The sequence below is a fragment of the Pseudorca crassidens genome, chromosome 10, assembly GCF_039906515.1.
Source record: "Pseudorca crassidens isolate mPseCra1 chromosome 10, mPseCra1.hap1, whole genome shotgun sequence".
NCBI lineage: Eukaryota > Metazoa > Chordata > Mammalia > Artiodactyla > Delphinidae > Pseudorca > Pseudorca crassidens.
The window spans coordinates 69,589,287-69,614,011 of NC_090305.1; the positions used below are offsets into that span (position 1 = coordinate 69,589,287).

Here is a 24,725-nt window from a genome sequence, read left to right on the forward strand (position 1 = left end):
TCTAAGAGAAATTTATAATAAAAATCAAGAAACAGGGCTTCCCTGGTGGCGCGGTGGTTGAGAGTCCGCCTGCCAATGCAGGGGACACGGGTTCGTGCCCCGGTCTGGGAGGATCCCACATGCCGCGGAGCGGCTGAGCTCGTGAGCCATGGCCGCTGAGCCTGTGCGTCCGGAGCCTGTGCTCCGCGACGGGAGAGGCCACAGCGGTGAGAGGCCCGTGTACCACAAAAAAAAAAAAAAACTATAAAAAAATCAAGAAACAATAAGAGGGCTTCCTTGGTGGCGCAGTGGTTGAGAATCCGCCTGCCAATGCAGGGGACACATGTTCGAGCCCTGGTCCGGGAAGATCCCACATGCCACAGAGTGACTAAGCCTGTGCGCCACAGCTACTGAGCCTGCGCTCTAGAGCCCGCGAGTCACAACTACTGAGACTGCGTGCCACAACTACTGAAGCCTGTGAGCCTAGAGCCCGTGCTCTGCAACAAGAGAAGCCACCTCAATGAGAAGCCCGCACACTGCAAAGAAAGGGTAGCCCCCGCTCGCTTCAACTAGAGAAAGCCCACGTGCAGCAACGAAAATCCAATGCAGCCAAAAATAAATAAATTAAAATAAATAAATTTTTTAAAAAAAGAAACAATAAGAGTTCATGTGCTTTTTTCAATGTCCGATTTAAGTCTGGCAGAAGTTGGAAAGTTTTGCTGAGGATTCTAAGCTTTCCACAAAGAAGTTTATTTGGTTAATGATCTCACCAGGGGGGATTTACAAATCTTATCCAACTGCTGCACCCCAGAGAAAGAACAGCATATAATACTGGCAGCCTGAGACCAACAGGGCCACACAGTGTACCGCCTGCGGAACAAAGCTGTCCCCAAGGCAGACCCACAGTGGAATTACTAAATAAATTCTATTCATAGGGATAGATGGGACCATATGATTAATTATTTAATAAAGGCTATAAAATTTTTTTCAGTAAAACCTGTCAATTACAAAGAAGTAAAAAAAAGTCCAACAGGAATTAAACGAAAATCTGACAGTATTTCAAGAAAGGTTAATAGAAACTTTTGAAAAGTATATGAATGTGGATCCCTCCTCTCTGGAGGGACAGGCCCTTTTGGCTATGCATTTCATAGCCCAGTCTGCCCCAGACATCAGGCACAAAATTCAAAAAGCAATGGCCGGACTTCCCTGGTGGCACAGTGGTTAAGAATCCATCTGCCAATGCAGGGGACATGGGTTTGATCTCTGGTCCGGGAAGATCCCACATGCCGCGGAGCAACTAAAGCTCCTGCGCCACGACTACTGAGCCTGCGCTCTAGAGCACACGAGCTACAACTACTGAAGTCCACACACCACAACTACTGAAGCCCGCGCACCTAAAGCCCGTGCTCTGCAACAAGAGAAGCCACTGAAATGAGAAGCGTGTACACCACAATGAAGAGTAGCCCCCGCTCTCTACAACTAGCGAAAGCCCGCGTGCAGCAACGAAGACCCAATGCAGCCAAATAAACATACATTTTTAAAATAAATAAATAAATAAATATGTGGTAAAAAGCAATGGCCGGTCCTCAGACACCTATAAGCGACTTGCTCCAATTGGCTTATTCAGTTTTCAATAATAGGAATATAACCTAAAAGATTAAATGCACCCAAAGAAATATACAAAAGGCCCAAATGATGGCAGTAACTTGGTCCTCTGAAAAATCACTAAAGGGGAGGCTGGGCTTTCTGGGCCAATCTGGCCATGGTAAACCACAGGGCCCGTGGGTACCGAGACAGTGTACCCTACATGAACGAGGGGGCATTGAAGGAAAGACTGTCATCAATGTACCCTTTGCAAATAGCCAGGGCACTGGCAGAGGGAAAGCCCCAGATGCCAGAAAGCAACAGGGATCCCTCGGCCTTTGATGGTTTTACAATCGAAAGACTGAGGGGGGGCCCAAGGCCAAAAGGGGATACACCTAGAGCTACCATCTACATAACTACTGTCAAGCCTCAAACTTCAGGTGGTAATTGACGTGGTGAGCCACTTGATAAAATTTCTCATAAACACCAGTGCAACCCTTTCAGTCTTAACCCAAGACTGAAAGCCTTAACAACCATAGGAAATATGTAATGGGAGTGTCAAGAAAGAGACAGGGGCACACTTCCCTGGAACCCCTTTTGCGCAACATCAATGGCTGGTCGTTTTTACATTCCTTTTTGTTTGTGCCTGATTGTCCTCTCTCTTTAATGGAAGGAACTTATAACTAGATTAGGCGACACTTTGTTTCTCGAGGGACAAGGAAGCCACCCTTATCACTAAATGATATTAACCAAAAAAAAAGAAAAACAGAGTAAATCTATAACTAAAATAAAAGTCTCGGGCTTCCCTGGTGGCACAGTGGTTGAGAGTCCGCCTGCCGATGCAAGGAACACGGGTTCGTGCCCCGGTCCGGGAAGATCCCACATGCCGCGAAGCGGCTGGGCCCGTGAGCCATGGCCACTGAGCCTGCGCGTCCGGAGCCTGTGCTCTGCAATGGGAGAGGCCACAACAGTGAGAGGCCTGCGTACCGGGAAAAAAAAAAAAAAAAAAAAAGTCTCAATAAACCCCTAAGTATAAAACATTAAGGTTCCGGGCCTAGCCAAAAGCAAACAGATTGAGGCCTCAAGTAACTGCCTTCCAGATTTGTAAAATGTTTTGAAAAAATGGTTTGGGTCTCCAAGACGGTGGCTACAATCTCTTTTAATAACTCTTCTAATGCTTATTGCTGTATTTCTTTCTTTTTTTCTTAAATAAACTTATTTATTTTATTTATGTATTTAGTTTTTTGGCTGCGTTGGATCTTTGTTGCTGCACGCGGGCTTTCTCTAGTTGCAGAGAGTGGGGGCTACTCTTCATTGTGGTGCATAGGCTTCTCACTGTGGTGGCTTCTCTTGTTGCGGAGCACGGGCTCTAGGCGTGTGGGCTTCAGTAGTTGTGGCTCATGGTCTCTAGAGCGCAGGCTCAGTAGTTGTGGTGCACGGGCTTAGTTGCTCCTTGGCATGTGGGATCTTCCCAGACCAGGGATTGAACCTGTGATCCCTGCCTTGGCAGGCGGATTCTTAACCACTGCACCACCAAGGAAGTCCCTGCTGTATTTCTTTCAATTTGTATCTTTTATAAACTCATCCACTGATGCTTAACGTCCACAAGGGCTAAAAGAATAATGTTAATGGGCTTCCCTGGTGGTGCAGTGGTTGGGAGTCCGCCTGCCGATGCAGGGGACATGGGTTCGTGCCCTGGTCCAGGAGGATCCCACATGTCGCGGAGCGGCTGGGCCCGTGAGCCATGGCCACTGAGCCTGCGCCTCTGGAGCCTGTGCTCCACAATGGGAGAGGCCACAGCAGTGAGAGGCCCGAGTACCGCACAAAAAAAAAAAAAAAAAAAAAAGAATAATGCTAACAGGAGGGGCATTGGCTTCTGGTTCTTCTAACAGAGAAGGGACAGTCAGCCAGGTGTTTTACTTCTTCCCCAGGCAGGCCTACATTCCATCTCAGCAGAAAGTAGTTAATGATAGGTTGTCACCCATTACCCCCCTTTAAGCATAAAGGGTAAACACCTGGAGGGGGGAATGATACGGACAGAGTAAAAGGACAAAGTAGGTGATTAAATAGTTAATCCCAGTAAGTGGTTATAAGTAAAGAAAAAAGTATGGGAGACCCCTGTAACTTAATGATCACTCAAGAAAGCAGGTTTGCTTAACCACAAAACCATGCAACAGAAGCATGAGACATGCCACAAAACAACAAAACAATGGTGGAATGAGACCCACATCCTGCCCAGTGAGCTCAGGTTAATGATTCCTAGGACACACGTGCACTAAAAACAAACATATAAGGAAAGGGTGACATTATACTAAAACTTGAAATGATTTATCATATGTTAGTGTATGTTACCGCCTTTTTGCTCATTTCCATTGCGCCATGACAGTCCTGGTTTGACCATGTAGGAACAAGAAAACTCCCCACCCGACTTGGAAAAGGAATTGATGATGGAAGCTTGATGTCTCCTCAATAATGAGGAAGAAGGTGGTCTTCTCACCCTCCCCATTCTTCCTTTGATTATAAAACTATAGCTCACCATGTTCTCCAGATGGCACCCTCTCACCCACCCCCTTGTAAGCCTCTCAAGTGTCCTACTCTAATAAGTCACTTCTTATCTATCACTTTGCCTCTCCCTGAATTCTTTCTGCTCTAACGAACGGGAGCTACTCGGACCACGCACACCCCACCCCCAATGCATTTCTGCGGTTTCATCAGTAGATTGGCTTTACTGCTCCGGGGCAAGCAGACCCACGTTTGGTTAGTAACACCCTCACCCAAGCCCCACTGAAGTGGCGGCCAGGTCTGAGCTGTGCCTAAGAGGCACCCCTTCCCTACAGAGTAAACACATGTGTTTACTGCACCAGGACATGCTCCTCTGGTAGACCTGATAAGCGACTCTCTGGACTGCCTCCGGCTCCACGGCTCTCATCAACCTTCTAGGTCTAGGCAGTCAAGGCCCAAATTTTGCAGCTTCCCAATCATCCCCTCTCTCAGTTCTCCGGGATAGCCCAGGCCTCCGGCCAACTTCCTAGTTCAGTCCAGGCAAGGATCAGGGCTTGGGGAAGGGGCTGGCTTCCTGCTCCGTCTGGCCTGTTTGTCCATCACAACAGACAACTTGGGTAGAGAGGCAATGTGGAAACCAACCAAGGCCGGGATGTGCGGACCAGGTGCGGGCGGGGAGCGAGGGCTCCGGGCAAGCGGTCGGCGCACTCAAGTTAGGCGCACACGTGGCCGCAGACTCCTTGGGCATGTGCAGGTCACGGGGAGAGTTGCGGGTGGCACCAGACCGGCCGAGGCTGGAGTCTCTACCCCAGGACTCTTAAGGACACCGACGGGAACCCACACAGGGCCCCAGCTCAACGTTCCTCAGTTGCCCAGAGCCCCCCACTTACCTCCTCCGCTGCGCTTGCCGCCTCTGCGGGGCGCGCTGCCTTTTCGGGCGCGGGGCATGCCGGGAATTGGGCGCGGCGGGGCGCGGGGTCAGGGACCCGGCGGGCAGGGGCTCCAGACCAGCGAGTCGCCGGCCAATGCGCTGAGTTGAGACTTGGGCAGACGACGGGAGCCACACGCCGCGCGCGCCACCATCTTCGCGAGGCGCCCCGCCCTGCCGAACGTGTCGAAGCGCCCCACCCTGCTAAATGGGTGGCCGGGAAGGCGAGTTCCTGGTCTCCGGTTCATGGAACCTCTCCATGCGGCCGAAACTACTATTCCCAAGGTGCTGCGCGCGGATTACCGCCCCCCCCCCCGCTGGGCGCAGAGCACCTTGGGAATTGTAGTCAGCTCCCGGGACCCACAAGCCCACGACGCTCTAGCTGAACTATGCACCCACAATGCCTTGCGGCGTTCCCACCCCCTCGCCCAACACGTTTAGTCGTTAACTCTGTAGCTGCCCACGACGCAGGACCGGCATCTCTGGGTACTTGCAGCGGGACGCTCGCGACAGGAAGAGGGTGGGTTTCGTAGAATTGGGGAACAGCCAAACCTCAGGCAGTGAAAGAAAAAGTAACTTTATGATGAAAGCAGATTACAGACAACAGCTTAGCACTTAAAGACCTTAGCCAAGATCTCCTCGGGGGCCCACCTGCCCCTGGACGGGTCTCCTGTGACCATTCCATGGACGCAGTGAAGTGTAGAACAGAGCCCTGGGCTGGCAACCTTAACCTTCTAGAACACCGACTCTTCCTGGGGCTGCTTTCTTGTCAGGAGGGATGAGGTGATCTCAGAGGGCGTCTAGTTTTAAAACAGTATGTTTTTTTCTGGCCTCTTCCACTCCCCAGGGATCCCATGGGAAGTGGGGTGTGTGCATGGGAGAAGTGACTGTAAGCTAAATAGAACAAGAGTGGGACAAAGTCTTCCCTCCAGGACTGGAAAGATGGCAGCAGGAACATGAAGGTCAGAGGCAGGTGACTCCTGGCTTTATGTTGCTTCTTCAGGCCTGGGCTCCTGGCAGGTAGGGCCAGCCCAGCCCGAGTAACAACGGCAGCTGAAGGACTCCCAATCTCCAGGGCTGCCATCTGGCTCCAGGTGCAGAAAGACTTCCAGTTGTCCTGGGTCTTGCCAAGCACATCGGCCATGGCCATGGCACCGCTGGTGACTGCAGGCCATGGCTGCCCTGGTCACGTTGATCACATAAGGGCCCAGGGTGCTCACTAGGTAGTCATGGAGATGCCAGCACTCCTCCTGAGGAGAGGGAAGGGATGTATCAATGCTTCTGCTCCATGGCCCTGACATGGTCTTTCCCCATCTCTGGGACCCCAGCATGGGCTGTGTGGCAGGCTGGAGGGGGCAATGATCACCTCAGAACTGGAGAAGCTCAGGTCCCCCCAGAGCACCACGCCGGCTGCCCCCAGTGCAGCGGTCACACCAATGGTCTGCACAAGTTCATCCTGGAGGCAGAGAGCTGCTAAGCCAGGGCTGGGCTGGCCAGCTCCATCTGGCCCAACCTCCACCTTCAAGAACTTTCATGGCTCACTGCCATGATCCGATTCCACCCCTAGAGGAGGGCCCCTTGGCCCTGAGCCTCTGAGTGGCTTCTCAGGCCCTCAGAGAATGTCATGCCTCCCCAGTCAGACCCCTAGACTTCAGTTTTCACTCACCTGAGACAGGAACCTCCCAGAGCTCCGGTGTGTGAGGCGGGCATAGGCCAGGACAGGCAGGGGATGTGGGTGCCCAGCGAGGGCCACACGGAAGGCCTCCTCCAGGCGGTATCGGACAAATGCGTGGTGGTGAGCAGGTGGTAACCTGGGTGGGAGGTATATGCTGGGGAAGAGGGCGCTGGAGGCGGCCCAGAGCCAATGCAGTTGGGTGTTGCGGGCAAGGGTGGCTGCATGGCAGTGGCCCGTGTAATTGGAAGCTGTACCATGCCAGCCATTGCCACAGGCCGGGAAGCGATAGAAGCCCCAGAGCCCATGGGGCTGCAGTGCCCGGCCTAGCCGCAGTGTGTCCTCCATCAGTGCACGGGCTGCCTGTTCAAAGCCGATACGGGCCTTGTAGAGCTGCTCCTGGGGGTCCAGGTTGGGGAATACCCGCCGTGCCCAAGCCCAGGAGGCTGTCTGGTAGACCTGGCGGCGGCCCCAGTTCCCAGACCAGAGTGGACACCATTCCTCCCAGTCCAGTACTGCCAGGCCAGCGAAGCCAGGTTGCAGGCTGTGGCGGATCTGATAGGCAGCCCGTGCCAGGTGGCGGTCAAGGGGCACAGCCTGGGGGATGCCCCCGTTGTGAGCTGTGCCCCTCGGCCCAAGGTAGGGATAGAAGCCGAGCTGGTTCTTGTAGAAGATGGTGACATTCTGGCCGTGGAAACGCTGGCCACGGTTGGCTGCAATGCCCAGGGCCTCTAGTGGCAGGTGCACGCCAAAGCGGGCCTTACAGTGTGCTGAGGGCACATTCCACAGCACCAAGAAGGGGCGTTCAGGGGCTTGCAGCAGGGGCTGGCCACATCCCAAGCACAGGGCCACCCCTAGCACCAAGGCCAGGCCTAGCTGCATGGTCATGCCCCAGGGATGGAAACCTGCAGGAGAGAGGGGGTGTGAGCTTAGACTCCATGGCCATGGCCACACCTTCCACACAGCAGAGAAAGCTGGGAAAACTCCTCCAGCTCCTCCTCACAAGAAAGGGAGGTGCGTAAAGCCTGGTTCCCAAGGGGTCTCATAGGCCTCTCAGAGCAGCCACAACCCAAGCTGGCTTGGGCAGCTCCCCTTCTGTATTGTCCATCTCTGCCATGGCACCACCGTGCCCTCTGACACCTCCCCCACCTACAGCTTTCACAAGTCCCCTTCTTTCCTCTGCCCATTTTGTTTCCTGCCCCAAGAACACTCAGCCCCCACCTTGCCTGGCTTAATTTCTACTCAGCACTCAGGTCTCTGCTATGGCATCACCTGCCCTGGGAGGTCTACCAGATCTCCAAGTGGAGTGAGGAAACTGGAGCTCCCACTGTCCCAGCATGGATCCTGCCACAGTATGCCTGCCCTGTCCCTTGGGCTGAGACCCTATCTGTCTAGTTCCCCACTGCCTGTGCCCAATCCAGGGCCTTTAACACAGCAGGTGCCCAGTGAATGGTGATGAGTGAATGTCTCCTTGTCCCCTGGGCCTGGCAGAGTGAGAGAGGTAAAAGGCAGGTGTCCCTCCACCCATGGCCCTAAGGCCGAGGTGGATCTGAGGGCCCCTGCAGGGACAGAGGACCTAAGACAAGGCTGGGAGATGAGGGTGGGGGTCAACAAATACACTGTCACAACCACACCCAACAGAAGCCTTTATTCAGCCACACTGAGAGCTCTGAGCCACAGCCATGGCGCCATCTCCACTGGCACTCAGGAAACATGCCTAGGCTGAAGCTGTCCTTGGGGGATAGAAGCTGAGGGATGGCCAGTGGGCTGAGGCTGGTACTGTCCTGGGCAGTCAACTGACCCAGAAAGACAGCATCTTGCCCTGGGTAAGCCCTCAGATGTCTTTCTCCATCCAGAATATGGGGCGTCTTCTCAGGTCTTGGTATTGAGTCTCCAGCAGGCTTTGTGGAGGGGGCCCTCCTGGAGGTGGGGGTAGGGTGGTCAAGGGCTCAGGCAGGGGTGGGGGTGGCGGCAATGATGACCCCTTGGGGGCTCTTGGGGCAGCTTGGGCAGTCAGGCTAGGGGCCCTGCAGGGTGGCCGGGGAAAGGAGGCCCTGGGGAAGGCACTGAGCAGGGTGGCAGGCAGCCACCGACTGGTGAAGACCAGGCCCTGCACAGGCTCACCCAGCTGGTATCCCAGGTGGGCGTAAAAGTGCAGCTGGTCATGGGTGGTGAGGTGTAGCCGGCGGAAGCCCCGGGCCTGAGCAAAGGCTTCAAGGCCCTCCATGAGGCAGCGGCCAAAGCCACGGCCCCTCAAGGCTCGGGCCACCACCACCGTCTCCACTAGGAGGCTCTGGGGCCGGTCCAGCACCCGTGACAGGCGGGCATGGCCCACCACAATGGGGTCTGCCTCTGGCGTGGGACGGGGGCTCAGCAGCATCAAGCAGAGGGGGAAGGCATCTGAGGACTGGCCCAAGGAGTGCAGGCGGGAGGCGCGGCTGCGGGGCCACTGCTCATTGATGAGGTCGGCACAGGCATCCAGGAGCTCAGGTCGGCAGTGCACAGGCTCCAGGGTCAGCTCAGCCAGGTTGGGGGCTGGGGTCTCCTCTGGCTGGCGTGCGGGATCCAGGGTCAGCTCAGTTGAGCCAGGACTGAGGGTCATCTCTGGATGGCATGCAGAACCCAGGGTCAACTCAGCTAGCCTGGGGCTCAGGGTCAGATCTGGCTGGTGTGTAGGATCCAGGATCAGCTTGGCCAGGTTGGATCTCAGGGTCACCTCTGGCTGGCATGCAGGATCCAGAGTCAGTTAGGCTGGAGTGGTACTCAGGATCAGCACCACCTGGTGTATAGGGTCTAGGGTAGGAGTCAGCTTGGCTGGGCCAGGGCTCAGAGTCAGCTCTTGCCTACATGTGGGATCCAGGCTCAGATGCCAGGCTGGGAGCCAAGGTCATCTCCTGCTGGGTTCCAGGTGGCTCAGTGCCAGGCTGGGGGTTAAGGCCACAGTCTCCAGGCAGTGGTATCTCCTGAGACCAGAAGGGTGCTCCTCCTGTGGACAACAGCCATGCTGGGCTGTGCCAGAAGGGAGGATGGGGCTGGGGCAGGGAGTGGCTGACAGAGTGCTAAGGAGGGCCACGCATCCTGGAACTGGTGGGCTGCACCTTGTCCCCATACTCACCTGATGGCACAGGTGACCTGGAGGATCCCATCCCCTATACCTGGGGGACCTGACTCAGGTGGAGAGCAGAGGGGATGGATCCTGGGTGCTCTGCCTTACACTGGATGGAGGCTGAGGGCTAAAGGCTAGGGCAGAAATCAAGACTCCAGGCCCCAGCCTTCTCTGACTACCGCTTTGAACTCCCCAGGAGAGTAGATCCAGCCCTACACCATTGCAGCTGGCTGGCCATCAGACAGAGCATACAAACTAGACACCATGACCCCCTGCTTAAACGCTGTATTCCCTTCGGAGGGAACACAGCTTCCCTAGGAACTCCCCTAGGGAAGTTCCCTGTCCCACCCTTCTCCCTACTCCAGGTCCCCGCCTTTTTGACCACCTGGGCCATGCCTGCCACCTAACCGATATTGAGGTGCCATTCACCCACCCATCAGGCTCAAATTTCCCCTCCCTGGACTGCCTTCCCTACCAGGGGCACAGAGTCCCTGGCTCCCTCCCCAACACTGACCAGCTCAGGACACTTTGACTGGGCATGGACCCAACTGCCCCTCAGAAAGGGCCCGGCTCACACAGCAATGTGGCTCCTGCAGGCCTGGTTCCCCACTGGCCTGTTTCGTAGACACCCTAGCTAGATAAGAACCACAGCTTCCTTCCTACATCCACAGGGGTGTCCAACGGCTACCAGGTTGGGGGCTCAGACCTCCTGACCCCGAACTCCATTGTGTGCCCATCCTACCACAGGCTCTGCTGGCAGAAGGGTCAATGCTCGGGGATTTCTAGCAATAGGTGGCCGCTGGGCCCCACCCTTCTACCCACCTGTTCCAGAGAGGATGCCCTGGCTCCCCTTCCCCACCTCCGCAGGAAGGCCCCGTGAGCTTGAGGCCAATTCCACACTGATCAGTAACAGGTAGCCCCCTCCCCTCATACCACATCCCACTCAGAGGGCTATAAGCCCCTCACCTGCATCAGCCACCTCCGCAGCAGCTGCACCCCTGGACCAGGAGAGAGGAAACCCCAGGATCCGCCCCTGAGCCTGGAGCCCCAGACTTCCCCCTCAGGCTTAACCCTTTCTGTGCCGACCCCACCCACTGTGGGTGGGGCTCCCGGGTCCACAGAGAGAGGCGACAGTCTCTCCTGCCTCGGTTTTCCCCTTCCTCCCACTGGGTGACAAACCGTGGAGTTTGGGGGTGGGGGCTTCGGGAGCTTGACTCCGGGCGGCTGTGGCTCGGCATGCTCTGGGAGGGAACGACAGACGCAAAGAGGGCGTGCGGGGCGGCTTAGTCACTTCAGAACTGTACGCGCGGAGCGGACGGGGAGAGCGGGGGACAATGAGGACGAATACGCCGCGCATGAGGAGGGGGGCAGTACTGACATGCTGACGCCTGGCTCCGGGACGCTCCGTCTCCTCGCTCCACACGGATCTGTATCTCGCTGTCTCTGGCTCGGACTCCTCCGGCACGCGGCGCTCGCACCCTAGCGGTGAGGCGGACGCACTGCAGCCGTCACGGCCCGCGGCACACCACCAGGTCCCGGGTCTTCGGGGCGGCCAGCCCCCGGCCCCGGCCCCTCGCGTCATAACACAGACCCGACGCAGACTGGATCTCTGCCCTGGTTCTACCTCTGCCCCTCCCGCCCTTGCTTATCCAGGCCCAGCTCCCAGTGAGCGCGAACCGAGCGCCAGCTCCATTACGGGTGGGCTGGGCTTCCATCTCATCCCGCCTCGCCCCGCCCCAGACTCAGATAGGTCTCCCCCCAGTTCAGCCTTGTTTCGGCTCACGTCAGCCTCCTGCCCAGCGTGGAAACGGTCAGGTGGAGCTTCCTCCCGAAATTTGGGCCCAACCCTGAGAAGCAGCCGCCCTCGGACAGACATCAAATCTGAGCAAGAGAAAAGAATTTTCCTGTGCCCTCTGGATCCCAGCGCCTGCACGTTTTAGGTGCTCAATAAACAGCTCTTGAAGTTAGAATCATGTCTGCTTTATTTGTGAGGCTGTTACCTCTGAACGGATTCAGGCTGCAGTACAGGGCTGATTACCGTCGACATATAGTAGGAGCCAAAGGGTTCCATCGCTATAGAGGTAGAGGTAGAGGGTAGAGATTCAAACCCAGATTCACCTGGGTTTGAATCTCAGCTGCTCTATTTTCTGTCTGCAACCTTGGGTAAAGTGCTTACCCTCCCTGTGTGTGCCTCAGTTTCCTCATAGCGTCATGTTAGGATTGCACCATTAAGTTAGACTACTTAAAATGTAGGACTCGGAAAAAGTAGGCACCCAGTGAATGTCAGCTCTTTCTTCCTTCCTTCCTTCCTCCCTCCCTCCCTTTCTTTCTTTCAGCATGCGGGATCTTAGTTCCCTGACCAGGGATCGAACCCCCGCCCCCTGCAGTAGAAGCACGGAGTCTTAACCACTGGACCGCCAGGGAAGTCCAGAGCGTCAGTTCTTGTGATTGCTGCAGTTTAAAGACTGGCTCAATGTCTCTGGAAGAAATATTTTTAACTCTGCTGGGTGGGTGCCCAAGGCTCTAACTCCTTATGCAACTATCTTGGTCTGTAAGCAGGTGTGAATGGGCTAGCATATGCTCATGACAGTGCCTGAGTGTACTTCTGACTGTGACCATGACTCATGTGACTGTGCCTGTACTTGAGAAAGCTGTAGCCAGGTCCAGATTGCATTAGGTACTCAATGTGTGCATGTGCCAATCACCACATGCCTCACTGCTCACACCATGTTCCCGTCCACCCATGGTAGCAGTGACATTTGAACTCCACAGCCAACCGATTCTTGAGTGAGAGGGCACCTCGGAGGGTCAGAGGCCCACCACCAGGCGTGGACTCGATGGAGAAACTGGTGGGGCTGAGGATGAGGCGGGCCTCGGGGTGACTGGGGCGCCGAGCACAACGGCCATGGCCAGAGCACAGGACTTGACTGCACAGAAGAGCCCCACTGGTCACATTCAGGATGAAGGGCCCCAGTGTCGTGTCAACATACTCCTTGATGGCCTGGCAGGATTCCTAGGTGGGAGGGGGAGCGTCAGGACACCACGGCCATGCACGGGTCCACCTAGGGCATTGAGGCACTCACCTGCTGGTCAACCAGGACTGCAGGGGTAAAGGGTGGGCCAGGGTCTCCCCAGTCAGCCTGGAAGCCCCACTCCTGCCCCCACCCTCACCCCCATCCTGGGCTTGAGCTCACCTTGGTTCTTGTGTTCTCCCAGCTCACCCAGAGCACCACTCCTGCTGCCCCCTGGGCTGCACTCTCCCCCAGGCTGTGCTCCAGCTCCTCCTGGGGAAAGGACAGCATAGCTCTGTGGGGCCTCCCTCCGTCCCCACAGCAGCCTGCTGTAACACTATTGCATGGGACAAATAATTCATAGCCTGCTCTAGCTGTGGTGGCCAGAGGCAAGCCTGCTCTTACTCTAGCCTGTGAGTGCCATGCAGGCAGGGATGATTTCTTTCTGAAGAATGCTGAATTGTCTGTGCCTAGCACAGAACTTGGCACACAGTAGGTGCTCAAAGAATGTGAGAGGGAATGGATGAAAGTGTCCCAAGGCTAAAGTGCCCCAGGGCTATGTGGCCTCACTTACTGGACTAATGCCTGACAATGTAGGTTACAAGGTGGGCGGGGTCACAGGAGACTCACCAGGGGCAGAAAGCGGTTAGTCATGTCATAGAAGATCTGGACGTAGGGCAGCACTGGCAGATCAGGGTACCCTGCACCCACGGCCAAACGGAATGCCTCACCCACACGGTGCTGCACAAACATCCGTGCCTTCTTCGTGCCCTCCAGTGCTGCAGGCAGGTAGATGCTGGGGTAGAGGGCACGGCTCTGGCCCCACAGCCACCCCAGCTGGTCATTCTCGGCACGGATGCCTGGTGGGCACTGGCCAGTGTAGTTGGGATTTTTAAAGTCATAGTTATAGCAATCAGGGAAGCCATAGAAGCCCCAGAGGCCACGAGGCTGCAGTGCTTGTCCCAGCCTGAGGGTGCCTGCCATCCAGGCCCGCGCAGCCCCCTCGAACTGGTCCTGAGCTGCTGCCTCCACCCAAGGAGCTGGCCAGTCAGGGTGCTGCCCCTGTACCAGTGCCCGTGAGCGCTGCCGGTAAATGTCCTTGGTGTCCCAGTTGAAGGCCCAGCGTGGGCGCCATGCCTCCCAGTCAATAACTGCCAGCCCTGAGAAGTTGGATGCAGGCATGGCAGCCAGGATGTCCTGGAACGCGCGGGCCAGGTGGACAGTCAGGCTGGCATTCTGGGGCAGGCCACCGAATACGGGTTCCCCAGCAGGTGTGTAGTAAGGGTAGGTGCCCAGCTGGGAGCTGTAGAAAATGGTCATGTCAGGGCCGCGGAAGGTCTGCCCCGGGTTGGCCACCACATCAAAGACACTGACATCCACGTCCACGCCATGCCTCTCTAGACACCACTGGGTGTTTGCATTCCAGATGGTGGCGAAGGGCCGGTTGGGTACCAGCGGGTCCCTGGAGCCTTTGGCCATGCCGAGCAAGTTCAGGAAGAGGGTGCAGATGGGAAGCAGGTGGGCTGCCGTGGCACAGGGCAGGTCTAGAGAAACCTGGCCAGGGGAAGCAGAGCTGAAAGCAGGCCTTGAACTCTCTGACCCCTACTGAGGGCAGGCAGGCCAAGTCCCTTATTAATCCACCTCTGTTCTGGCTTCAGGTAAATATTGACCTGCAGGGTTCAGGGAAGTCAGAGGGCAAAGGAGAGGCATTGAGGGGAATATGGCCACTAGAGGGCACATCCGAGTTGCCTCTTGGGCCGACCTCTGCCCTCTGTCTCCCACAGGTCTTGTCCTGCCTTGCCCGCCCCCTTTCCCCAAGGGCCACAGAAGCCATGACATCTGTCTTGAGAAGAGTGGCTGAGAGCCAGGCCCTCAGCCCCCAGGCTGGCCGACTGACGGAGGCGGGGGCTTCCCTGTCTCTTTCCCCAGGAATCCTGGCCACCCATGCAGGAGGGCATGTTCAGTGACGCAGGAAAGGTCAGCCCAGCCCTCCTGCACACCCGCCAATCTGCCCACTTGTCCCTGCTGACCTCAGGGCTGAAAGGCCTCATTCTCCAAACTTCCTGACCTCAGGGTGAGGGCCTATGCAGGGCTCAGCAAGATTCTGTTCCTTAACTCTGGCCTCAGCTGCACCGAGACTCTTGGAGGAAGAAGCCGGGGCTAGAAACCCTGAGCTTTTGTAGGGGTCACCCCACCCAGTCTGGGGGCGGGCTGAGGGGCGGGCCCTGGGTTAGAGGGCTGGGCCAGACAGCAGAGCCACCTCTGCACTCCTAGCAAAGTGCCCTTGGTAGGAGGTGGGGCTAGGCCGGAAGTGGCCCCTCCCACTCTGTCAGCACTGGGGCTGGACTTTGTGGCTTTACTTGGGATGGTGTGGGGATGGAGGCAGTGCATGGGGGCCGTCTGGGTGGCAGATCCGACTGGGTGTGATACTGGAGTCTGGGTGCCTTCCCCACGTGCCTGCATTATGACACCTATGGGCCCTAGGCACTTTCACCTTTGCGGACCCATTCCTCAAAAAAACATTTTAAGGGAATGGTTAGGACTCTGTGCTTCCACTGCAGGGGACACAGGTTCGATCCCTGGTCGGGGAACTAAGATCCCACATGCTGCACGGCCAAAAAAATACATATTTTTTTTAAAATATATTTTACGACTATACTGGCATAAGGACAGATATAATCCAGACTGAATTCATTATTTTATATTCATTATTCCTGTATTTTTTCTTCTGATTAAAAAAGATTAAAATTAAAACATTTTTGTGGGCCCATATAAGTATTGTGGCCCTGTGCCTACAGTGCCTAGTGGATAAATCATCCCCCCTTTAGGGACCTGTGTCTGAAAGGAACTGTGTTCCTGAAGTCAGGGCTGCGTTGTCACCCTTTGTATATGTGCTGGATCAGTGACTGTCTGTGTAAAGCTCCAGTTAGTGGACATTTGGGACTCTCCACAAACTCCAGTAGTGTGTATGTGCAAGTGTGGGACCCAGTGCCTGGGACTTGGTGTGTGTGAGACCCTGTTTTATGACCATGAGACCCCATGTTTGTGTGACCACGGGTATGAGCATGAGTGTATCAGTGAAGACGCGCTTGTTCATTCCTTCGTGATTTTGCTTGTTTGCTGATTCAGACGCTAGCAACAGAGACCTGCTAGGTGCTCAGGCCCAGGCTTGCCTGCCAGAGTGGGGTGAAGGAAACATCATGTTCCTGGCCCAGGTGAAAGCACTGAACAGCCCAGTCTGAACCTGAGCTCATAGCCAGGTCACAGCTGTGTGGGTCAGGTCACAGGTATGTCTGGATAACCTGTGTGTTGGCAGGTTACAGATGTGGGCAGGGTAGCTAACAGGTATGCATGGGTCACATCTGTGTAGGGGAGGTCACAGCTGTGTGTGGGGTCACAGTTGGGTAGGGGAAGTCACAGGTGTTGGGGAGATAGGTCACAGCTCCTCCTTCCTTGCCCTCCCTCTGCTGGCTCCATCATCTTATGGCCTTATTGATCGACACCTGAATCTACTCTCCAGCCGGCCTCTCCCCACCTTGGTCACAAGCACCCAGGACACAAGCAGCCCTACCCCCACCATGTGATTTGACATCTCCCTCCCAGTGCTACCACCCTCTCTATTCTCTGCCATCAGCAGCCAGAGGGATGAAGGATCACTTTACAACCTGAATCAATATCGATTTGGTGAGGATTGCTTTTCCAGGCTCTAACCACACAATCCCCTTGCCTGTATGCCTCTGGGGAGCACTCTCCACTGTCCAACATCTGACTTGGCCTTGGCATCCAAAGTGCATCTCCCTTTATGCTGTCATACCCCTGAGGATGGCAGTCTTTGCTGGTGTGGTTCATGGGTGCATCCCCAGCACCCAGCCCAGCCCTGGCACATGTGTGTGTTCAGTGTGTTCACTGAACAGGTAAGATAGTCACTATCATCAGACAAAATCAGGCCTGGTGCCACTCTAGGGCCACCTGCAGCATAACCCTCTGTCACACCCAAGCCTCAAACTCTGTCTCCATTTGTGTTCTGTCTTCCTCCAGCCTTTGCCCATGCTTTGTTCCCAGCATCAAGTTTCCCCCCCACCTTTCAAAACTCAGTGTAGGGACTCTCAGTATAGGGACTTCCCTGGCAGTCCAGGAGTTAGGAAACCGTGCTTCCACTGCAGGGGGCAGTGGTTCGATCCCTGGTCGGGGAACTAAGATCCCATGTGCCGTGCATGGTACGCACCCCCCCCCCACCCCCAAAAAAACCCAACCCAACCTCAATGTAGAAAGCACTTCCTTGAGGCTACTTCCCGAGTCCTTGTGGCTGGGGTGCCCTCCTCACTGCTCGACAGTTTCTTGAGTACATCTCGAGCCGGTATTATCTGAGGGCAGGGGATCAGTCATCACTGATAGGGACAGGAGGAATCCAGGTGTGGGTCCAATGGCTGAGGGGAGGGGCAGGGCCCCACCCAGAATAACTCACTTCAGAAGCAGAGGAAGTGAAGCAGGTCAGAGCTGGTATGACAGCTCTGGCTGCTACTTCTCTCCCCTGGGACAGCTGGGGACAAGCTATGCTCTCCCATGGCCATTACAGGGCTGACTGTTGAGGATGCCTCCCCCTCACCCCATCATGCATCTCTGCAGTGGGACAGGGACTGGACCTCATGATTCAGATCCCAATGCCCTGCTTGCCTCCCCCTGACCATACCCAGTGGAGGACTCTGAGCTAGATGGGGAGAAGTGCGTGTGGCTGAAGTCCACTGTCCTTGGGACTGGGGAGTGGAGGAGCCGCCCTTGCCTGTGAGAACAGCAGGGAGGAGTGATCTGGCTACCTGCCCAGCCAGGGAAGATCAAACATCCGCTTTCCCCTTTCTCCTTGGGTGGGCAAGGCGAGGCGACTGGCACCAGCCCAGCTGGGGATACAGTACCAAGTAGGAGAAGCACAATGAGCCCCACCCCTCACAGAAGGTTGTACCCAACTGCTTTCCAATCAATATGGATAAAGCAAGGTCCTTGGTGTTGGGGTAGACTGTGAGTCCCTCCACTCCCAGTGGCCCCTGCCCTAGCAGGACAGCTAGAGTGGGAAGCTCTGGCCTGCAGATCCCAGTGAATGCATTTTACAGATGAGAAGTCGCCAGCAGAGAGTCTCACAGAGACAGAACTGAGCTCAAACCTTATACGGAAGACCCTGAAATCTCTCTCACATGCCCTGGCCCAGGCACAGACAGTCCAAGCAAAGAAGCAGTTGTTTCATATTTAATTTACAAAAGAGACCCCAAAATAATAATAATAAACTATTCAGGGGCAGGGGAGTAGGGTCAGGTCCTCCCCGGCCCAGCTGTGCCCCTCTTCCTCTCTGGCAGGGAGAGAAGGGGCCTCCCACGGGACTGTCCCTCCCCCTTAGAACAGGGGGTGGGAGCTGGTACGGACACCCTACTGGGCACCCCAGGGGGTTCTGCCCCTTCAGACTCTGGTTTGTCCACCCCTTGTGGGCTCCTACATGCCTAGCAGAGCCCTTGTGGCAGAAGCCAGCTTGCCTGGCAGCTGCGTGAGAGACCCTTACAAAGTCCAGGTGAGGGCCAGGGCGGCCACAGCCAGCAGGCTGGTGAGGTGGGACCCAGACCAGGCCCCACTGGCACCCCCAGCTGCCTGCCTGCGGTCCCACTGGCATTGCTCGCCGCCCCAGCCTAAGTAGCACTGGCAGCGAAAGTGCGTCTGCAGGTGGTTGCGGTCGGCCCAACTGAGTTCCCCCTCTGGTCGCAGCTGCGGCTCACCAGATGCGTGGCTAGGCACTAGGCGGAAGCTGCTGGCACTGAGGTGCAGGAAGGTATTAGCACTGGGGTCACGGCGCACACAGCGCCCGTGGCCGTGGCACTGGGCCCAGCTGCAATACTGGGCAGCCCAGGACACATTGACGACGTAGGGTACCAGCAACCGGGTCAGGTAATCCTTGAGGTACTGGCAGGTCTCCTGGGGGCAGAGGTCAGGGATCAGGGTCAGCTGTCTCAGCCCACAGGCCCAGATGGAAACTCTGTTTACACTGTGGTGACTGTACCTTCTTTTAACAATGCACGCACGCACGCGCGCGCGCGCGCGCACACACACACACACACACACACACACACACACACGCGCGCAAGCATGCCTGAGCCCTCACTGTTCCTATTCCTTCTAAGAAGGGGGTGGGGGCAGGGACTGGAACCCAGCAGGGCAGATGGGGCAGGGTGGAACTCAACAGCTGGTCAGGACAGCAAATCCCCCTTCCTGGGAGAAGGGGAGGGACTGAGTCTTCTCTGTTGGGACTGGGGCTCCTTGGGTGGGGGACAGATGAGGGGACCACTTTGAGGTTTGCAGCCAAAAGCACAGATGCTCTGCCTGTCCCTGCAAACTCAGCTCCAGTAGGCTGGGTGGGTCTTACTTACCATGCTGGTGGTGTACCCCGCATCACCCCAGAGGATGACACCAGCTGCACCCAAGGCTGCACTCTCGCCAATGGTGGAGATGAGATCCATCTGCGTGGGAAGGAGATGGTCACTGGGGAATACTGAGACCACAGGGTGAGAAGGACAGACAGTGTGAGAAGGCCCTCCTTCTCACCCCTAGGCAGCAGCTGTTTCACTTTCTCCTTAAATGTTTAAGCCGTTTCCACCCCCACTTCTGGCCTCCCATTCCCAAGCCAAGGGCCCACTTGAGCCTAGTATGTACCTATCAGGATGGACCACAAAGTCAGAATACTAGGCCCAAGTCCCTGCTCTGCCTGGATTTGCTGGGAAGTTCTGGGTAAATTTCTCAGCATCTCTGGCCCTCAATTTTTGTATCCACAAAATGGAGATAACAATGCCACCCTTTCATAGGGTTACAGAGATAATGAGGTGAGGAGATGTAGAGTAGCCAGTAAGCTTGGGGGCAGGAGGCCTGCAGTGGTTTCCCAAGGACGAAGGCAGGGCCCTGGGAGGCACATACCTCGCTAAGCCCTGTGAGTCCGCGGCTATAGGTGGGCCTCGTGAAGACGTAGACCGGGAGTGCATGGTTGGCATGGTGGGTGTGAGCCACGCGAAGGGCCTCCTGAACACGGAAGCTGACAAAGTTGCGGCCATGTGTGGAGGAAGCGAGTGTCTCTTCCAGGTATACAGAGGGGAAGAGAGCCGTGCTCTCGGCCCACAGCCAGGCCAGCTGGTCATTTCGGGAGACCTCAACATCAGGGCAGCGGCCTGTATAGGTCTCCCAGTTCTGCACATAATCATGGTTGTAACAGTCGGGGAAGAGGTAGAAGCCCCACAGGTGCCGAGGCCGAAATGCCTTGACAAATCGCAGTGTCTCCAGCATGAACTGGCGTGCAGCAAACTCAAACTCATACTGCGCCTGCTTCACTATGCGGTCTGGTGGCCAGTCAGGGTGGCGACTGGCCACCAACTGGCGTGATAATCGGCGGTACACGTCCTTGTCCTGCCAGTTGCGTACCCACACTGGCCGCCAGTCCTCCCAGTCGATGACTGCCAGCCCTGCAGGCTCCTGTGTACGAATGTAGCGTTCCACATGTCCCTTTAGCATCTCCAGGTGTACCCAGAGGCTGCCATTCTGTGGCACACCACCATGCACAGACCTCGCCACCGAATCGAAGTGTGGATACATGCCCAGCCGGTCACGGTAGAAGATGGTGATGTTCTGGTTCACGAAACCCTCATTAGGTGAGGCCTGCACATCAAAGGCCTTCATGTCCTTTGGGTCCAGTGGCACCTTGTGGCGTGGGCCACAGTCTTGTGTGGGCACATCCCATGCTACCACAAAGGGCCGGCCTGTGAAGATGGGTGGTGCTGTGGGCTTCAGCTCCGTGGCCCATGCCACCGCCAACACCAGGGCCAGTGTGACGGCAGGGCCCAGGCCTGCCCACATGCTGGGGGCTGCAGGAAGACAGTGTCACCTGCCTGGCACTAGCTCAGGAACTGGGGGAAAGGTGGGAGACAGCAAATCAGTCTATAGAATCCTGGAGGTGTCCACCCCAAACCCATCCATACTCCCAAAGCCCATGCTGTGTAGGGCACCGTGCCCAGGGTTGTTCAGACCCTGTTATTGGCTATAACAGGTCTGAGAGACCACAGACCATTGAGGCGCAGGAACTCACTGCCAGGGCTCCTTCCTGGAGCAGGTAGCCTACAGCTGGGCAGGAACTTGTTAGGTCTGTGACCCCTCTGAGAACTGGACGAATTGAGCTATAGACTCACTGCCCAGAGACTCACACATGGCTGAATACCACCCAGGACAAGGTTTCTGAGAGCCCCAAACCGAGGCCCACTCTACCCTGTGAAGTACTCTTGGTCCTGAGAAACCATAGCATTTGGGTAAGGCAAAGCACAGCTGATGAAGCAGCTAGGAAGCTGTAACAGCCCCAGAGCTGGTATCTTTTTTTGCACCCGCCCAGCAGCAGAGCGAGGCTAATAGACTTTGTCTCAGCGCAGACACTCTCCCAAGCTTGGTGGAGGCCCCGCGGGGACAAAGGGGTGGTGGATCTCCCACGGTGGCGCTGGCAGACCGGCATTTCCCTCTACAGCTACCAGAAATGATCGCGCCCGCGGGCCAAGCGGTCCGGGGTAAAGCCCACTCCACCTGGCCTTTGTCCGGGACCCCGCCCCCGCCCCGCACGTGGGGGCTGAACCCGGCCCAGAGTTGGGGGGGGGGGGTCCTGGGCCGCCTCCCTGGGGGCTCAGAACAGAGCCCGCGGAGAGAGCCGCCAGGCTCGCACTGCCCTCCCTCACCTCGCGCAGGGAGCCGCCGGGACCTGCGCCATGGCCATCGCCATCCCCGCCCCAGCCCGGCCCGCTCCGGCCGCTCCACCAGGCACTGCCCCGGTTCGGCGCCTCTACTGGCTCCGCCCCCCCAGCCCGCGGGCCCTTTAAGAATTCAGCGCGGAGGCGGGCCCTGCGCAGGATTTGCGGCGGGGTCGGAAAGGTGTGCCTGACTTTCGGGTAGCCAGTGCTGCGTTTTGGGCTCCAAGGTCCCCAGATCCTCTGCCGAGGAATGTGACCATCAATCTGGAACCGTGAGACCCCTCCAAATGGGGCTTTCTTGTGGCGTCTCAGCCGTGAGGGCCAGTCAGCCCCAAATTCCCCCCCGCAGCCTGCGGCCGGTGGTACAGTCCTCGCTGCTCTGCGACGCGGCCAGCCGCTTAAAGGGACAGCATAAAGGACGGGGGGTCGGGGAGGGAATAAAGGAGGTGGCGTTCCGTCACCCGGCCAGAAGGAGGTGCTGTGGGACCCCGAGGCCTTGGCCGGGGGTAGTAGTGAATCTGGCTCAGCATCCCTGAGCGTAGTCTCCAGTCCTGGGGCCCCTTTGTATGGAAAGGGGGACGGTGACCAGAGCCGACCTCTGGTCTCGCAGGACAGTAATGTGCCGCCCCCTACGGATCAGGGCTCCCTTCCCCCGACCCTGGTCTGAAGGGAATCCCCGCCCCCTGCCAGACTTGGGGAGGGGGCCTAGCACCCGCGTCTTAGCTCTTCCAGGACTGCGTGGAGGCAGTGGTTGTCCGGGCAACACGAGCTGTGGGTCGCAGCTAGGCCCGCCCGGCTGGGGCCAGTAAGCCCAGCGGGCCCTGGGGATAGGGCGTCCCCCTGCCCCCGACCTGCATCAGGCACAGGCCAATCCCTGGGCTCCCATCGCCTCCTGTCCAGTCTCTGGGGGGCCTGTGGGAGCCCCCAAGGCTTCCTTTCAACTCTGAGGAAGCTGCCACCCTTGCAGAAGTTCCTGGACAGATGGCAGAGAAAGCCGGCCCGGCCAGAGGGTTTCCCCTGGGCCCCTGCCCAGTATCCTAAGTCCTTTGGTCCTGTAAGCCCCTCCCTCTGGGGAGCAGGCTTGGAGCTGGAATGGGGGGAGTATTCCTTGCCTCTTCCTAGATCCGCTCCCCCGGGATCCTCAGCTCCCCAAAGGGCCCGGGTCTGTATGGACAGCCCATTCCCCGCCCGCGCGACTGGGAGGAGAGGCAGGGAGCGCTGCTGTGAGCGCATGTACCAGGGTGCAGACCAGTCGTCTGCCCTGGGCTCACCTGTGTGGGAGTCCGTCGGCCCAGTAGGTCGGCGGCCTCCCTCCTTCCCGGGGTAAGTCTCCAGAAAAGCTACTCGCACCAGCTGCTGCCCTCCGGGCAGCCCGCCGGCAGCTTGATAAACCCCATCCCTCCCACCCGCTCCCGCCTCCCGCCCCGGCCCTTTCTCCTCACTTCCTGCTGCCCCTCAGAGAGGAAAGGGCCAGGAACATGCGCGGGGGAGGGGACCGCCTTGACCGTTTCCCTTCGGCGTGCCCGGCAGGCTGGCTGCCCGCCCCACCCTTCCCCTGAGTAGGCCCTGGCCCAGCAAACTGCACCAGGTGACAGGAAGGCTGGGGAACCTGGTTCAGGTGCCAGCCTCCCCCATGCTGGCAGCTTCCTTAACACTGAAAGCTTTTCTCCCCAACCTGCCCTTAAGGTTGAGGCCCATCCTCAAATCCAGCAGCTTGTGAGTGGAGAGGCCCTGGTGGTGGCGTTTTGGGGAGTCAAACTACTTGGGGGATGTTTGGCAGATGATCCCCCAAAGCAGGTGGTGAAGAAGAGAACCAGCCCTGGGGTGGGGGTGTTGGGGGAACTTACAGGAGCTGAGTCAATTTTTTTCCACTGAGAGCGGAAGCATCCCAAGTGTGACAGAGTGGACAATGTGTTGATGTGGGTGACTGTTGGGGGGAGGGGCAGGGCCTGGGAGGGTTCTGCAGGGTGCTCTCCTGCCAGAGGATGTTCCTGGGTGGATTTCACTAAGATGCTGCAGAGTAAGGGGCTCCTTACCACATGGGTGAGGAAAGGGGTGTATTCCTGTGGGAAGGGGGTGCCCATAACGTGGCTAGCTCCCAGGAGGGCTGCAGCAGGTCCCAGCAGACCCCTCCAGAGGTACAAATCTGCACACCCTCAAATCACCCTGAGCCTACCCGCCCCCCGACCCTACCAGCCCACCTCCTTCATGCCCAGGCCCTCTCTCCTAACAGAGGCTGTGTAAGACTGGGGGACTGGGGGAGATGGGAACATATCCTGGAGTCTACCCTGATGACCAAGGAGTCCAGGACATGGCATGGGAGGGTGGTGTTCCTGGACCACTGTGCTGGCTCCACAAGGGACACAGGCCTTAAAAGCTCCAAGGCTGGGGGCCCCTGGGGAAACAAAGGCCAGACCAGACTGTCCCAGGGCAGGGACACTTCCTCAGGAAGGAAGGAAGTGAGCACAGCCCAGTAGGAGGGAGTGGGGAAGCACAGCCATGACCCCCATTGTTTCCAGCTTTGGGGTCAGCTAGGGCAGGCCCAGCACAGGGAGTTCCCCCACACTGGGACAGTGGTGATGGGCTGCCACCCAGCATGGCAGAACCCTGGCCTTGGGGCAGTCAGTGGGAGGGACAGTGGAGGACGACGATAGGGCCTTATGCCTGGCATCTTACTGGGGAAACGGGAAGGTGCCCAAAGAAAAACTACAAGTCCAGGCTGCAGAGGGTGATCCTGCTTCACACTTGACAAGTTTAAACCTCCAAAAGACAGGTAGGCCAACTTCCCAGACCCAGCAGCCTGTGTCCTTGAACTCCCTCCTCCCTTACTGGGAGATGGGCTGATGGCCAAGGGCTAGGCCTAGTGGAGAACCAGCCTCATAGCAGGACCTGAGAAGTGTAGGCCAAATGTCCACAGGGAGCAGACTGCAGGTGAGAAGACAGGGCAGAAAGGACCAGAGGAAGTATTGGGTAGCTGAGCTTTACCTGCTGGAACAGAAGCCCCAAGCCTACTCTCCTGGTAGTGCAAGTAGGTTTGGGCTGCAGAGCCTTGCAGTAGGTCAAGGGCAGTGGTACCCACTTGGCTGCTGTCCACCTAAGGCTGGGCCTTGGAGGTCCATGGGGCTCAGGCTGTGACCTCATGTGGCGTCAGCTGGCACAGCTGGGGGCAGGACAACTGTTCCAGACCTATGTGTGG

The 24,725-nt window shown here is 57.1% G+C and overlaps 4 protein-coding genes across 13 annotated transcripts in view; all 4 read right to left on the reverse strand.

Moving 5' to 3' along the window:
• Positions 1-5,168, reverse strand: part of IFRD2 (interferon related developmental regulator 2) — a 33,387-nt gene extending 28,219 nt beyond the window's left edge. For 2 of the 4 annotated variants that reach the window (XM_067754512.1, XM_067754511.1), the window contains exon 1: positions 4,956-5,166. In XM_067754512.1, coding sequence (XP_067610613.1) covers positions 4,956-5,013 — 58 coding nt within the window. In that variant the 5' untranslated portion in view covers positions 5,014-5,166. Of the gene's footprint in view, positions 1-4,955 lie in introns of all 4 variants that reach the window. The other 2 variants (XM_067754509.1, XM_067754510.1) reach the window with 2 other exon arrangements.
• A 386-nt stretch (positions 5,169-5,554) lies between these two features.
• On the reverse strand, positions 5,555-19,751 carry HYAL3 (hyaluronidase 3). Of its 4 annotated transcripts, XM_067754519.1 has the most exons (5): positions 19,728-19,751; positions 19,187-19,276; positions 6,660-6,804; positions 6,360-6,449; positions 5,555-6,243 (listed from the first exon to the last, which is right to left on the reverse strand). In XM_067754519.1, the coding sequence occupies exons 2-5, from the start codon at positions 19,207-19,209 to the stop codon at positions 5,980-5,982; spliced, it is 522 nt and encodes a 173-aa protein (XP_067610620.1). In that variant the 5' UTR covers positions 19,210-19,276; positions 19,728-19,751; the 3' UTR covers positions 5,555-5,979. The 4 variants fall into 4 exon arrangements, with proteins under 4 accessions (XP_067610620.1, XP_067610619.1, XP_067610616.1 ...); XM_067754518.1 differs by lacking the exons at positions 19,187-19,276; positions 19,728-19,751 and adding an exon at positions 11,150-11,286; XM_067754515.1 differs by lacking the exons at positions 19,187-19,276; positions 19,728-19,751 and adding an exon at positions 10,738-10,769 and having other exon boundaries at positions 6,660-7,570.
• HYAL2 (hyaluronidase 2) lies at positions 8,299-22,927 on the reverse strand. Of its 3 annotated transcripts, none has more exons than XM_067754505.1 (4): positions 22,801-22,927; positions 19,728-20,707; positions 19,187-19,276; positions 8,299-9,387 (listed from the first exon to the last, which is right to left on the reverse strand). In XM_067754505.1, exons 2-4 carry the CDS (start codon positions 20,655-20,657, stop codon positions 8,500-8,502), a joined length of 1,908 nt encoding a protein of 635 aa, XP_067610606.1. In that variant the 5' UTR covers positions 20,658-20,707; positions 22,801-22,927; the 3' UTR covers positions 8,299-8,499. The 3 variants fall into 3 exon arrangements, with proteins under 3 accessions (XP_067610606.1, XP_067610607.1, XP_067610608.1); XM_067754506.1 differs by lacking the exon at positions 22,801-22,927 and adding an exon at positions 21,518-22,105; XM_067754507.1 differs by lacking the exon at positions 8,299-9,387 and adding an exon at positions 18,005-18,734.
• On the reverse strand, positions 11,736-17,001 carry HYAL1 (hyaluronidase 1). 2 transcript variants are annotated; one of them, XM_067754514.1, is made up of 4 exons: positions 14,813-17,001; positions 13,413-14,085; positions 12,966-13,055; positions 11,736-12,784 (listed from the first exon to the last, which is right to left on the reverse strand). In XM_067754514.1, the coding sequence occupies exons 2-4, from the start codon at positions 13,962-13,964 to the stop codon at positions 12,485-12,487; spliced, it is 942 nt and encodes a 313-aa protein (XP_067610615.1). In that variant the 5' UTR covers positions 13,965-14,085; positions 14,813-17,001; the 3' UTR covers positions 11,736-12,484. The 2 variants fall into 2 exon arrangements, with proteins under 2 accessions (XP_067610615.1, XP_067610614.1); XM_067754513.1 differs by having other exon boundaries at positions 13,413-14,336.
• Positions 22,928-24,725: the final 1,798 nt, after the last annotated feature.

What these genes read in the sequence shown, in the direction of transcription:
- HYAL3 (XM_067754515.1), bottom strand. Translation starts at nt 7,553, where the DNA reads ATGACCATGCAGCTAGGCCTGGCCTTGGTGCTAGGGGTGGCCCTGTGC. An exon ending in CTGGGAGGTTCCTGTCTCAG is followed by an intron (nt 6,450 to 6,659) that starts GTGAGTGAAAAC and finishes CTCTGCCTCCAG; the next exon opens with GATGAACTTGTGCAGACCAT. An exon ending in TGAGCTTCTCCAGTTCTGAG is followed by an intron (nt 6,244 to 6,359) that starts GTGATCATTGCC and finishes CCCTCTCCTCAG; the next exon opens with GAGGAGTGCTGGCATCTCCA.
- HYAL1 (XM_067754513.1), bottom strand. Translation starts at nt 14,833, where the DNA reads ATGAGGCCTTTCAGCCCTGAG. An exon ending in CTAACCGCTTTCTGCCCCTG is followed by an intron (nt 13,056 to 13,412) that starts GTGAGTCTCCTG and finishes TCCTTTCCCCAG; the next exon opens with GAGGAGCTGGAGCACAGCCT. An exon ending in GGGAGAACACAAGAACCAAG is followed by an intron (nt 12,785 to 12,965) that starts GTGAGCTCAAGC and finishes CCTCCCACCTAG; the next exon opens with GAATCCTGCCAGGCCATCAA.
- HYAL2 (XM_067754505.1), bottom strand. Translation starts at nt 20,657, where the DNA reads ATGTGGGCAGGCCTGGGCCCTGCCGTCACACTGGCCCTGGTGTTGGCG. An exon ending in GACTCACAGGGCTTAGCGAG is followed by an intron (nt 19,277 to 19,727) that starts GTATGTGCCTCC and finishes CTTCCCACGCAG; the next exon opens with ATGGATCTCATCTCCACCAT. An exon ending in CGGGGTACACCACCAGCATG is followed by an intron (nt 9,388 to 19,186) that starts GTAAGTAAGACC and finishes CCTGCATGCCAG; the next exon opens with CCAGAGGTGACCCTGAGATC.